General features: G+C 38.7%; 1 protein-coding gene across 8 annotated transcripts in view; it reads left to right on the top strand.

Moving 5' to 3' along the window:
* Positions 1-13660, top strand: part of elavl4 (ELAV like neuron-specific RNA binding protein 4) — an 81871-nt gene that overhangs the window by 61587 nt on the left and 6624 nt on the right. For 5 of the 8 annotated variants that reach the window (XM_077607314.1, XM_077607310.1, XM_077607306.1 and 2 more), the window contains 2 exons: positions 5026-5259; positions 11697-11735. In XM_077607314.1, the coding sequence (XP_077463440.1) occupies positions 5026-5259; positions 11697-11735 (273 nt within the window). The remainder of the gene's footprint in view (positions 1-5025; positions 5260-11696; positions 11736-13660) is intronic. The other 3 variants (XM_077607307.1, XM_077607309.1, XM_077607308.1) reach the window with 3 other exon arrangements.

The following is a 13660-nucleotide window of genomic DNA, read 5'->3' as shown; positions in this document are numbered from 1 at the left end:
AGCCTCTGTTGATTACCGTGTAGGAGAGGGAGAGTAAAAAAAAAAAAAAAGAAAGTCTAGAAGAAGTGAGAGCGCAGTGAGAAAGAGACAGATTGCAGTGGCTAAAGTAAGTACATTGTGCTCTAATGTTGGCTCTATGGCTGTCAGGTGGGTGATAAGTAGCCAAGGCTTCTGGGGCTAGTTGAAAGGACAGCCATTAGGGTGGACACCCGGGACGTGCTGCTCGTTTTATTCATGTGCTATGCTGTGGATCTGTGGTCATAATTGAATATTTTATCATTGCAAACTTTACTTATAAAAAAAAACAATGTACCCCAAGTTAAGAAATTAATTCATTCCAGAAGACGTTTTGTACCTTGGGTTTTTCCCAAGTAGAGACATATTTTACAATGAATTAACATAATTGGTTGCACAATCTTTAATAGTCCCCCTAGTCTCTTCAAAAATGATAAAAGTCTACCAATTTAGTATGAAACTGTAGGCAAATGTATGTATTTATCTAGAAAAATAGAGGAAAAAAATAAGACAATTATTTATTAAGTCATCAAAATAAGTAAGAAATGCGAAGATATTTTCCAATGCAAACATATTCGTACACTGGTACGTAAACACACAACCTAACAGCAAAAAAATATGTTGTGCACACAATAAAATTAGTATTGCCACTTGCTGTGTTTTATGTAAGTCTATTTGTATTATACAGCCACCAGGTGGCCCAAATCCCATAACATTATCATGAGGCAGAATCTGATATTTTAAATAGTTTTTAATTATATAATCACTAGTTGCCAAAGTTTAAAGGTTTAAAGTTTAACCTTTTATCGTTAAGGTTTTAAGGTCAATCTTAAATCTAGTCTTCAAGTTAACCTTTGACCGCCTCACAGAACCATACACAAAACAATAACACTAGTTATTACTCAATATCTCATAGTATTATGACCAATTATATTTTTTTTTCATTTTTTTGTGAGGGATTTTTAAACAGATGAATTTCTTCCAGAAAAAAATGATTTGAGGCAGAGGTTTTGTGGGAAAATGGGATAATTGTTGAAAACAACTCTAGTATCTTGTAGCGCCTTTAGAGTACATGGTTTTCCTGCAAAGTCACTTTGACCTGACATTTAGTGTAGTAGAGAATGACAATTTCACTACACCCTGGAGGTGAACTCACAGCACAGACCAGTGGCACCTGAGCCCAAGACAGATATAGTATATTATTTACCATCCAGTCTTATAGAGTCACGGGGGTGCTGGAGCCTATCCCAGCTAACTTCAGGCACCAGGCAGGGGACACCCTGAATCGGTGGCCAGCCAATCGCAGGGCACAAGGAGACGGACAACCATTCATGCTCACACTCATACCGAGGGGCAATTTAGAGTGTTCAACCAGCCTACCATGCATGTTTTTGGAATGTGGGAGGAAACTGGAGTACCCAGAGAAAACCCACACATGCCCGGGGAGAACATGGATATACCATACACTGGATAACTGTGAGGCCAACTCGCTAACCACTCGACCACTGGGCCGCTGAATGTAATAAAGAATAAAAATTGGTTTTGTCCAGTCGTTCAATAATGTGACACATCCCACCACAAGGCAAGGGATGGGGGGATCCAACATTTTATTGTGCCATTGACCTAGGTTAGCCCATACTTCTCTAGCCTTCAAATAAAAACAGTCTTGTGAACGTTCTCTCACGGGGAGAAGCAAATAAATGACAATATTTGTTTGCGCTGTGTGGATTCATATTGAATTTTCATTTTTGTGCTTCCGACAAGCTAATTAAAATTCACGGCTTGTGCGCTGGAGCAAGTTAAGAGGAGGAAATTGTGAGAAATCGTCAGGGGACATGGAGAGGAGCGAGTGGGGGGGCTTAGGACAATGACAGTGAAAAGACATCAATACCAAAAAAGGTAAATACTTCATTCTTTTTCCAAACAGATGAGAGTATTAGGGTTCATAAAGCAGGGGGCATCCCAGAGCATACACACAGATGCAACAGCTTGTGATAACATGTTTATTAGTTGTGGTGGATGAAGACCAAAGCAAAGGTTCAACTTAACAGCAGTAGGCAAAGGGGGTCATTTCAGCCGACTTGATTGGACGACAAAGTGGTGGTTCAGTGTCTTATTAAGGCGTCCAATCTGTAATCATAAAACCACGCACACCTCGTCACTTTTGGGCCAGGAAGGAGATGGTCCATACCAGGGATAGGGAACCTATGGCTCAGGAGCCTTATGTGGCTCTTTTGGTGGGTGCATATGGCTCCTAGTTAACCTGTCAGTTAATATATGGAGTTCTGAATTCACCAATAGGAGCATATTTGAAAATATGAATTGTTTACGACTCTCTCTGTCAAAAAGGTTCCCGACCCCTGATCTATACATAATAATTATTGAATTAATTGAAGCTTTTGACCATTTACAGGGCTCTCATTTAAATACAGTGAAATTTAAAACAAATCTAATAAGCTTTAGGTTACATGAACAAATAAAAATTATAAATACAACATATGTTATGTATAATGACTCTTGTGAGGATAAGTAGCATTGCAGATAAATTAACGTATTGTATGTGGAAGTCACATTTTGGGTCACGTTGGCCACACTTGTTCATCAAATGTTAATAATGGGGCCCACATAACTCACAGTTTTTCTGTTGTTGTTTTTTAATTACAAAAAATAATCACTCGCCCTTTAAAGAGTTAACTTAATCACTTTTTCATCCAATACATGCGGTATTAAAACTAGAATGTGTCTCCTGGGCAGAATTTAGTCTCTAAAAGGCAATGTCTACCCTAAAGTGGGCCCTACTTAATCCTAAGTAATGATTATTGTCTCGATAGACTGTGGAAATAAATAATTTAACAAATAGTGAGCCGGCGACAATAAAACAAAATATACAATATTTCTCCGTCTCCTTTGTCCTTTTATAAAATGGTGACCAGTCCAGGTTGTCATTATCTTTTCACCCCCAAGTGTAGAAGAAAATGCAGGGCTAGCGTACAAATAGTGTGTTATTATGTACTTATGAAAAACTAGTTATTTTGTGAGCTTGCGGGTGCATGCGTGTATGAATTTATAGGATACTGAGGAATCACTCCATTTCATTATCAGCCCAAACGCACGGTTGCACTTTTATTTAATCCGCCAGTGGGGTAATAGGGTTTAATGGGTAGGGTAGTATTTTTCTACCTGTTGTGAGGATGCGTTTTTGACAGCATGCAAATGTGTTTTCATTCCATTTCATGATAGCACATTATTTGACTTGTTTTGACTTTATTCTAAGAGTTTTTGAAGTAGTAAAAAAAAACATCACAACCTCTTAAATACTATTCCTTAATGTAGACAATGACTTATAGCTCTCTTTTGGTACACTTTTATCAAAATGAGCTTCTTCAGAAAACAGTATTTGAGTCCAACTGAACTTCTTCTAAACTTTACCATTCAGCACTTAATCATCAAGCTTTGTGTTACTTATCAAAATATTGCCTTTTTGGGGGACGCTTGCCTAGAAAATAAATAACCTTGTGGTGTCAGCATACTGTAGAGAAGCAGAGAATAAAAAGGCCAAGTGAGGTCTTCGGGGGTTCTTCCGTGGTTGAGAATTCCGGAGAGCGAGCAGAGCAGCATGTGAGGAAACCGAGACAAAATAAAGTGTGGAGAAGGAAAAAAGAGGAATGGAGAGGAATGACATGTACAAAAATGTGGAATAACAATAAGGTGGGCCTTTTGTGTGTGAGAAAGAGAGACTGCACACAATAATGCTCAAAGGCAAAAATTCCCCCCCTCTACCTCTCAACCTTGCCTTTATTCGCTTTCCATCCCACAGACACGCCTGTAAACACACACTCACACACACACACCACACTATTATGTAAATAGTCTCCTTGGCACCATGTTGCTGTCACTGAGCCAGTACCCTCTGGGCCATCCAGACAGCCTCATTAAAACAAGGCACAGCATCCATTAATAGCTAGAAATGCATGTCCTGTACAAACGCACACATTGAAACAAACGTACAGTAATATACTGTATGCGCTCATTAGACAACTCATTAGGTACACAATGTTTACAAAGTTAGTAAGGCTGAGTTTTACCAGATAGGCATTTCACTTTTCGACTGAAATGAGAATTATGTGGGATTTCTAAACAACTCCGTTTAGTTAAATGAAGGTCTGTCAGTGTCAATCAAACGTGGACATTAATATTTAAGTCAAGTCAGATTTGTTGCTACAATCGGGTGTTGGATCTTGTTAGAACCTAATGAATTAATCATTTTTGTGTGCAGTTACACAGTCAGAAACAAAAGATCACCCCTAACAGTGGCTCTAAATATTTTAAATGCCTGAACAAATTACCGAGTAAACAAGTCAAATGTCACAAGATAAGAATAATTGAAGACCTGTTTGCATCTATGTCTGTGTGTGAAATTATCATAATGTCCAACCAGACCCTAAAACATATATGGATGGTACACACTTTAATAGCATACATTTCTAAATGTACTGTATTTGCTTGATACAGTCATAATATCATTGTGTATTAGTCCAATAAAAGAAAAAAACTTTAATGAGAAGTTAAAATGTCATTTGTGATTTTGATTTAAAGATATTTAGAATAGCATTAGACGAGCCCATTTTGCTCCTCCAATTATAAAGATTTTCAAAATAGTGCTGAGAGGGATGTCAACTTAGTCACAAATTTGGAAGTGAGGCTATTAAACATTTAAAAAATGTAAAAATAATGTTGAAAATATTGTTAAAATATCCACCTTCCCTCGAGAGAGCATGATTTTATTTTGACACAAGAGGAAGTTGAATTGAATGTCTTTACCTATTATTATTATTATTATACCTAGTACAAATGATCAAAGCTTTATGCCCACTCTAAGTAAAGTATACAAGACAAGCAACATGCTTTATCTGACCATTATGTTGTGATATGTTCATCTTCTCGTGATCTATTCGCTGTCCACACACTTTGTGAAGTAAAAAGGGCCCTTGTTTGTTTGTGATGTGCTGGCCCCACAGGCGGCTCCCGAGGTGTAGGCTTCATCCGCTTTGATAAGAGGATAGAGGCTGAAGAGGCCATCAAAGGCCTCAACGGACAGAAGCCATCGGGTGCAGCTGAGCCCATTACTGTGAAATTCGCCAACAACCCAAGTCAGAAGACCAGCCAGGCTCTCCTGTCGCAACTCTATCAGTCCCCTAACCGCCGATACCCCGGGCCCCTTCACCACCAGGCTCAGAGGTTCAGGTGAGTAATGGGGCTTGGACAGGAAAGAAACCCTTGAGGAGGGAGGAGTTATAGCTTCAAAGATCAGTGTCCTCTCATATTTAGATATTTTAGTTTTGCCACAGTAACTAAAAATTCAAACAAAGGATGATTCTATTCTGACATTTGTTTTTTAAATCATTTTTAATTGTGTACATACTCAATGATGATCGGCAATGTAGCAGTATTAATCCTCAACCTTGATGGTTTACTTAAAACACTGAAAAACTGTTTCCCTCGCACTCAAATTCTTATTTTTCCTGACACTGAAAAAAAAATAATGGTGGTTAATTGCATTTTTGGAAAAGGTGACTTTATCTTCACCAGTTATAACAAGGCATAATTACTTGCAAACCTGTCCAATCAAGAAATCACTGGAATGGAACCTCTCTGACAAAATGAAATGTGATTAAATGCCATTAGTCAAATATATTCAGGAAAAGATGAGAAGTAACGTAATTGACATTTGGATTCTTGACAGTCATTTCTATAGCATTTCTGTAACCGCAATGACCTGACGTCCACATACATGGACATCACATTTCTAATTGGATTCCTTATTCATGACATTAGTCATGATGCTCCATTACACTTTAAAGTTTTTCTTTGGGTTGTTATTGTATTTTTATCATTCATTGGCTGCCATTGACAAAGACAGTCATCCAATCCATTTAAATTGGGATGACTGGCTGTGAATGTTTCAGTGGCTCTATTGATATCAATGTCAGCCAACGAGATAAATGAGTGCCAAATAAAGGGTTGAGAACTCTTGCAAACAATTGTGAGAACTATCATCCACAAATAGCGAGAACACGGAACAGTGGTGCACCTTATTAGGGCTGACCAACTGTCCAAAATTACCCCCATAACACAGTAAATCAGTAAAAGAACATTATAGCAAGAGTCTAACATGCTACACTGATAGTGTGACAGTCTGGGGCTGCTTTCCTTTTTTAGGACCTGAATGTCTTTCTGTAATGGATAGCGCCGTGAGTTCTGCTCGTTACCAGAAAATCATGAGAAATATTTTGCCATCAGTTCACAGCCTCAAACTGAAGAGCACTTGTGTGTATTCGGTACCACGTCATTTTTGAATGGCTTGTTTTTTGTCTGAAATGTCTCCTTTAGTGCAGTGTTTCCTAACCACTGTGCCGTGACACACTGGTGTGCCGCGAGATATGGTCAGGTGTGCCGTGGGAAATTACAAGAAGTCATACATTGTTATGTTCCGAGAGAGACATCTTAATAATGCAAGAATAACATTGCAAATTACGAGACCAAATTGTAAATATGACAAACAATAAGTCCGTATTGTAATATTACAAGATTCAAATCGTAATTCGATGATACTAGAGTAATTTAGTTGCTTATTTTTTGTAACGTTGTTTGGCTTCAACTCTTGTCAACGTAAAGTCTTTGTGACCACAATATTGCTTTTGACATAATATTAGGAGATTTTTAGTAATATGGGGAGTAAAGGGAATAAAATGATAAGATTGAAAACGTCACATTACTTATTTTTACTCCGTTTTTCGGGGTCTGCAGACATCAAGTTTTGGTGACGTGAGGTCAGATGAAAAATTTGATTTTGGAATCATTTTTGGGGTTAATTTGATTCCTGTTAATTAAACTTTGATGAGTATCTTTAATGCATTTGACAGTTTAAAATTTGAAGATTTTCACTTCGTGCTGTGCCTTGAATTTTTTTCAATGCAAAAAAAGTGTCTCGCAGCTCAAAAAAGGTTGAGAAACACTGATTTAACCTCCTAAGACCCAAACTCTTGAAAGGCATGCATTTTTATTTTCTCTTTGATATTTAGGCTAATTGAGGCCAGATGAGTGTAAAAACAAAGAATTATCTTTTTACATGATGTAGTTTCTGGGAAAAATGGATGCCAGGCCCTTGTAGTCCAAAATTTAACATTGTAGTCTTGTGACAATCAAAAATGTGATGTCCACACATGTGGACGCCAAGTCCTAGGAGGTTAATGTACAGTTCTTTAGATTTAGGGTGGCCGGAATGATAGTATGAAGTGACCTAGTCAATGTCCACACTTCAACCCCTTTGAAAGAACTGTACAAAAATTGAGAAGGGTTAAAAATACTAGTATTATAGCACTTTAACATTGAAACCATATTCATCAGAGAGGAACTTATACTGCGAGACTGTGGGGTTCTGTCATTCACATTTGTGTTTCCCTTGATTTCATCACACTGTCATTATGCCAGCACTTTCCTGCATCCCTGGGCAAAAATGCATTTGTTTATAAATGCAGTTAGAAAATAATCAATTTTTCTCTCCATGGCCATAAAAAACACTTTCTGCGCCCAGATTGTTGTTGTGCAATTAAACTCCAAAACGTTTTCATGCAAAAAAAAAGTGTTTTACAGTGACGTTTTTCATGAAAAAACCCTAAATGGAATGGGATTGATTGTACGAACATTGACCTTCATTGTCAGCCATTAACTTCATAATGCAAGGTTTTGAGACTTGGCTCATCAATATAATGCCACTTTCATTTTCAGTGCACTACTGTAGCTTCTCCCAGGTATAATTTGAAGGTGTGTTTTAAGGCACATGTACAGTAAACTGTCATTATCAAGGAAAATGAGCCCTTCCATTAATAGCAAAAAAAAATTGTATTTGACACCTTCCATGAAATCCCTCTCATAATAGTTTACACAGTAAATATACCTAAAATTACGCAGTAAATATACTTAAAATACTTCATCCTTATGTAATACTATTAAAACATTATCCTTAATGCACAGCAGCTTCAGGATTCCATTAAAAAAATATGATTTGCCAAGGTCAAACCATTCATATTTAGTATTTAGATCAACACCATCATACAAAATTACCTCCTGCATATTCAGTTGTCATATATCCTTATGGGGGTTGGAGGGGGGCTTAAAGCTCTTAATTCCAGGTACACAGCAAAGTGCAATGCTTCTCTCCCGTTAAAGTTTTTGAAATCGGTTTAATAGTTTTGCATAATCCTGCTAACAACCAAACAAACGGCAACAAAAGCATAATCTCCTTGGCAAGGTGAAAAAAATGTAGGAGCAATGTATATTTAAATATTTATTGTACAATGTCCTCTGCTGACGGTGCCTTGTCGCACAGGACAGTATTTTCTACATTATAATCGCGTAACCTGTGAGGTTATATTCCGGTTGCTCACAGTTTGTGTGTGGTTGTTTTAAATGTGGTTTCGTAAACACTAGGAAATATTGGTAAGCTCATTCTTAGAGGTTTCATTTTATCTCACCACAGGCACACAAAACAAAAGATGATACTCCAGTCTATCATCCAATAGTCATTTGGGATTGTCATAAAATACAGACTCCTAAAAATTGCTCTCTTTCAATAAGACTAAGCCAGTAGTAATGCTGTTTATTCTCCGTCAAAGTCAGCAGTGGGAAGCTATTTTTCTTGCAGTAGCGCTTTCCTGGTGTGACACCTGAGCGATGTAGCGTGGCTGTGTGTCTGTGATACGCCAAGCCAATTTACAGGCACGGCAGGAGATCTGTCGCTTCCCATCACAAATCACAACCACAGGACACTTCCTCGCTGTGTCCTTGTGCTCCAAACCTCACCATGCAACACTCTGAAAGTTGGAAATGGCCTTCAAAATGTGCATTTGTTTTAGTTTTTTTTTTCTTTTGCCCCCATTTTTTTCTAGATCTGCCGCTCGTGATCACTATAACTTTTAATTTGCATCTCTTTAGTTGGAGACCTTCACGAGCGCGTCCACTTTAAAGGCTCCACTGTGTCACATATTTGTTTATTGCTGGTTACATAACGCTGGATCGACTACAAACTAGTCAATGTGCCGTCCTACGTGTCATTACATAGCAAGCCTTACAGCCCAGCTTGTTTCCATTTTTTTTGGCCCTTAACTAATGGCGCTGATTAGCAAATTACCCTTATTATATCCAGAGCAGGAAGCAATTATAGCTGACCAGATTTTTGTTTCAAAAAATGAAAAGACAAAAACAAAAAACGCCCCTATTCTTTCTTTAACACGCATTAAAAGAAGAAACAAAAGCCCCTATTGTTGGTATAGTTTTGAGAAGTGCACAAAAAGCTGAGCATGTGCATAGTCGGTATGCTTGAGTAGCGTGCTTCTGTGCTTCTGTGAGAGGACGTTAGTGGCAGGTTATTGTGTTGTGGCCCAGCGGCCACAGATGTCTTCCTGCTCTTGGCTCTATTGCTCTTTCTGAGCGTTCTTGACAATTTCCTCACACTCTATTTTACGCCAACTTCTTGTCATATGCCATTTTATAATTATATAATCTTTTCTTTGTGCTTTTGCCCACTAGAGTGCATTCATGTGTTTTTCAATCTCTATTATAAAGAGTGATTTGATGGACGCAAGATGGTCAAAATGTTTCAGCGGAAATATTAACGACAATGTCAATATGTTAAAATTCAAGTCAAATTGTTGACGTGATTTTTTTTTATTTCACCATAAGTGTCAGGAAAAACTGCAAAGCTCTCAAATTCAATAAAAGCACAAGTGAAAAAGGGACACTAAAATAAAGAAACACTGTTCTGTTATCAATGCAATAAACAAAATTAATACTAGCCGACGCGTTTTCAGAATAGTTTTTAACACGAGTTTTGAAAAAAAAACACTGAATTGGTTTAAACTATCATGACAGTAAAGCGACTGGAATATCAGTTTATCAATGTTTTCTTGTGTGAAATGTCATGTCCCAGTGTATGTGCATGTTTCATATTTGCATTTACATCCTTTACATCTGAATAGCAATGATAACATTACGTCCTTGAAAACGGCAATTAAAATGCCAAAACAGACGTGAAGTAGACAGACCCTTGTCACCAGGTTAGGTTTATAGGACCAAGTTGTCTCTACCCAGCTGTTGCTCAATAAGCCATTCCCTTTGTCCATTAGAATCTAAGAGTTAATAAGACATGAGACAGGCAGGGAGCAAGTGAGGAATGAAGGTCATTGTATCACCTAGCAGACTGTCCTCATCCAAGAGCGCCACCATTTTACATAGCCCACAGGTTTCCCAATCCCCTCATTTACAAATGATGGGCTCTAAAGGGATGCATAAATAGATGATGCCTCAGAGCAAAGTTATTACCACACCACTTTAAAAGTACAATGAACCTCCCTGTACTTGCAATTTGGAATTTCCCTATATGGAGATTTTTGCTGGTATCTATTCTCTGCTATTTATGTGGGCAGACCAAAGTCATGTCGGATATAGAAATGTACATTGCTTACATTTTTGGATGGATTTCTTGATTAGTTTCAGTTTTGTGGGAGCCTGTAGTTGCTAAAACTGTATCGCCAAATATTTCAACAGAGGCAAGAAAGACACTATGTTCATGGCAAGTTTGACGGTCACTTGTGTTTATGTTGGGTTGTTATCATCTCTCACGAACCATCCTTCAAACTCCATAACACTGACAGAACTCTGTATCAGACAGTCATTTCTGGACTATAAATTTGACACAAAAACTGTATTTCCCTATGTGTAAGCTATAATCCACATTTTCGCCAAAGCACATGCAATTTATTTGCCTATAAAAATAAACCAATTAGCCACACAGAACTATAAACAGCAGAATTAAAAACGTGGGCTGGTGAAGTAACAGTTTACAGTCCGAAAATTCTGCTGCGTATTTTTTACTGCTATCCCAATTTAATGATTACTCCATGGAGCACAATTAATGTGGTGGCGCAAAATCAATAGGCTCAAACTCTTCCTGTATGAGGACTAAAAGCGAGTGGCCTAGCCACTTCCGCTATCCCAGTGGTTTGCTTGGCCTCTGCCAGCATTAGTCTTTGTTCTTTCAAAGCTGATTTGCTGGTGTAGGTCAGGGGTGGCGAACACGTGGCTCTCGAGCCACAAGCGGCAGTCGGCCAGAATGAATACGGCTCATATTTTGTATATACTGTGGGTCTTTGCCTCGTTTCATGTTTCTCTTATTTTTATTCTATCTTAAAACACAGTCAAGTTCATCAGGGCCAATTGGAAAAAAAATCGTCAATTTTATTTTAAAAATAATTTGCCAGATTCTATTATTTTTTATGCTTCTTCTGACGTAAGACTCTTTGACTCTCACAGTTTCAAATTTTGGCTCCTTGTTCGCCACCCCTGGTGTAGGTTGATACAAAAGCACTTTCAATTTTGGTTATGTGTTGGTGACCGTGGCAGTAGCTAATGTTACCGGAGTGCTACAGCCGTGGGAATCTAGTGCCATTAACCATTGCTTCGACTGGTCAGATTCCTCAGTATAATTGGGTCTGTAACTCGAGATGGGTTTGTGTGTTGAAGAGTGAGGATCATGAAGTTCTGACAGGGTCTCAACATTAGTTCCATCGAGTAAGTCAACCATCTGCCCACCATTAACCCCAGAACCCTCCTTCTCTTTACAGGCTGGACAATTTGCTTAATATGGCCTATGGCGTAAAGAGGTAATTAAAACTTCACCCAATGCCGGATGTCCATGTTGACTCAATTATTTTCCAGTATTTTCATGTTTATTTTGGTGCAGTTTTTGTTGTCATTTACGTTAAACCAATTTTTAAGGTGGATTGCATTTTTGTTGTTTTTGGTTTGATTGTTTTTACTTGTGAGCTTGAGTGTTTTTCAAAAGCCTAACAAGCACTTAATAGGCAGAAAACAACTCGTCTTTGTTTTTTTGTTTTTTTTGTTTTTTATTATGACAAGTGCTGGTGTTGTTTGGATTGTTTTTTGGGTTTTTTCTGTGTACAGAATGGATTTGCTCTCGACTTCTTGATTTCTAGGTGTTGTTGTTATTTATTTCTTTTGTTTATTGGGATTCAGGTTCACTGGCTTTGTCACTTCGTTCTAGCCAAGAAACATTTGACATTAATGCATTTGCTGCCACTCACAGCGATAGATGTTCAAACCATTGGAAACGGGGGTTTCTGGCAGTGAGTAATCGCTGCTCCCCCCTCCCAGTTCAAATGAATTGGGCTTTCATCGCAGTTAATCCTACTTCCTTGCACAGATTGTTGACACGTAACGTACAGTTTGTGCCAAATGTACAGATTGGCTGGTAGTCTTTTAGTAGCGGAAGCTATGATCTGAGCAAGCTTAAAGAATACAAGTGATGAGGCTGGGTGAACCTGGATCCTTGGAAACAGGAAATGTTTCACTGCAGTTGGCTCCAGCTTTGCTCTGCATTGCTCGAATTACTTCCTTTTTGCCTCCATTCCTCATTTTTCTTTGCTTTGTTGCTACAATACAGTCGGTGTTACATAACCAGGTGTGTAGCAACCATTGTTGTGATGTGCTGCTGACAGCGGCAATCTTGCATGTTGCAGCCACTTGGGACACCATCTGGAGACAGTTTAGCTTCTTACGCAATGACAAATTAGGAATAAAATGAAAATATGTCAGAGATGGGATTGAATCAACAGTGCATCAAGTGGTTCTGTCAATTTTGTCCCAATGCATTTAAGACATAATTGATCAGCTATAAATCTTGCAATCAGTTCATCAAATTATGAAGTGTTATGCCTGGCCCTGGGTCTTTCTCCAGCATGCTGATTGCAGAGCATGTCATCTGCAAGTATTAGGCTTTTCTAGGGACAAAACAAAGTGGTCAGCTGTCGTTGTTGCTATGCAACCCTTTTCCTCGCCAGTAATATTGGTTAGGGTTTCTTCCCTGATTTCACCAAACGGCTTAATGCAATTTTATGCTCAAACACTCAGAGTAGCACTCGATGCAAAGTAAAGTCCCAGAAAGTGTTCCTCGCACGATAACTCGTAGATACAAATTCCAACAAGATTACTTCAAAACCAATGTTGCTCGGCGACGTAACTTGAAAAATGCCTCTTGGCTAATACGATCTGTTTCCCCCTAAGATTGATGTATATTGTCAAGTATAATCTCTTTACCTTATCCCCCGCGGCACTTAATCGATGAAGGCAAATGATTGCAGTAAGACCTTGGAGTCAATGATTCAATCGTTCCAAGCCCTCGCATTGGCCAGGAACAGACTGTGCACCATCAAAGTCGTGTAGGAAGGTCATGGTGATTGCGGGCCATATATAGTCACTGGCGAGATAAGAATAAGGGTGGGGGCCTTGAGCAGCAAGCAGCGCCATCGATCAGTGCCACAAGCACTGCAATAGTACAGAACAGAACACCCTGCAGACTCAGAGACGAGTGGGAGGAATACGCTTTGTACCTTAATGCCACTGGGCTGTAAAGTGCTTCCACTTTCCATTTTGCTCCCTCCCTTCCTTCCTCCCTCTCTTTCGCCAAGAAAGCAGCCTTCCCAGACAGCTGCAGTAAGGCGGAAATCTCAATTAAAGCATGCCCAATAATGCCTATAGTTGTTTCTTACAAGAGAGGTGGCATAAGAAA

The sequence above is a fragment of the Stigmatopora argus genome, chromosome 8 (assembly GCF_051989625.1).
Source record: "Stigmatopora argus isolate UIUO_Sarg chromosome 8, RoL_Sarg_1.0, whole genome shotgun sequence".
NCBI classification, from domain to species: domain Eukaryota; kingdom Metazoa; phylum Chordata; class Actinopteri; order Syngnathiformes; family Syngnathidae; genus Stigmatopora; species Stigmatopora argus.
The sequence above is the reverse complement of the archived record's forward strand: the minus strand, read 5'-3'. Positions and strand labels throughout refer to the sequence as shown.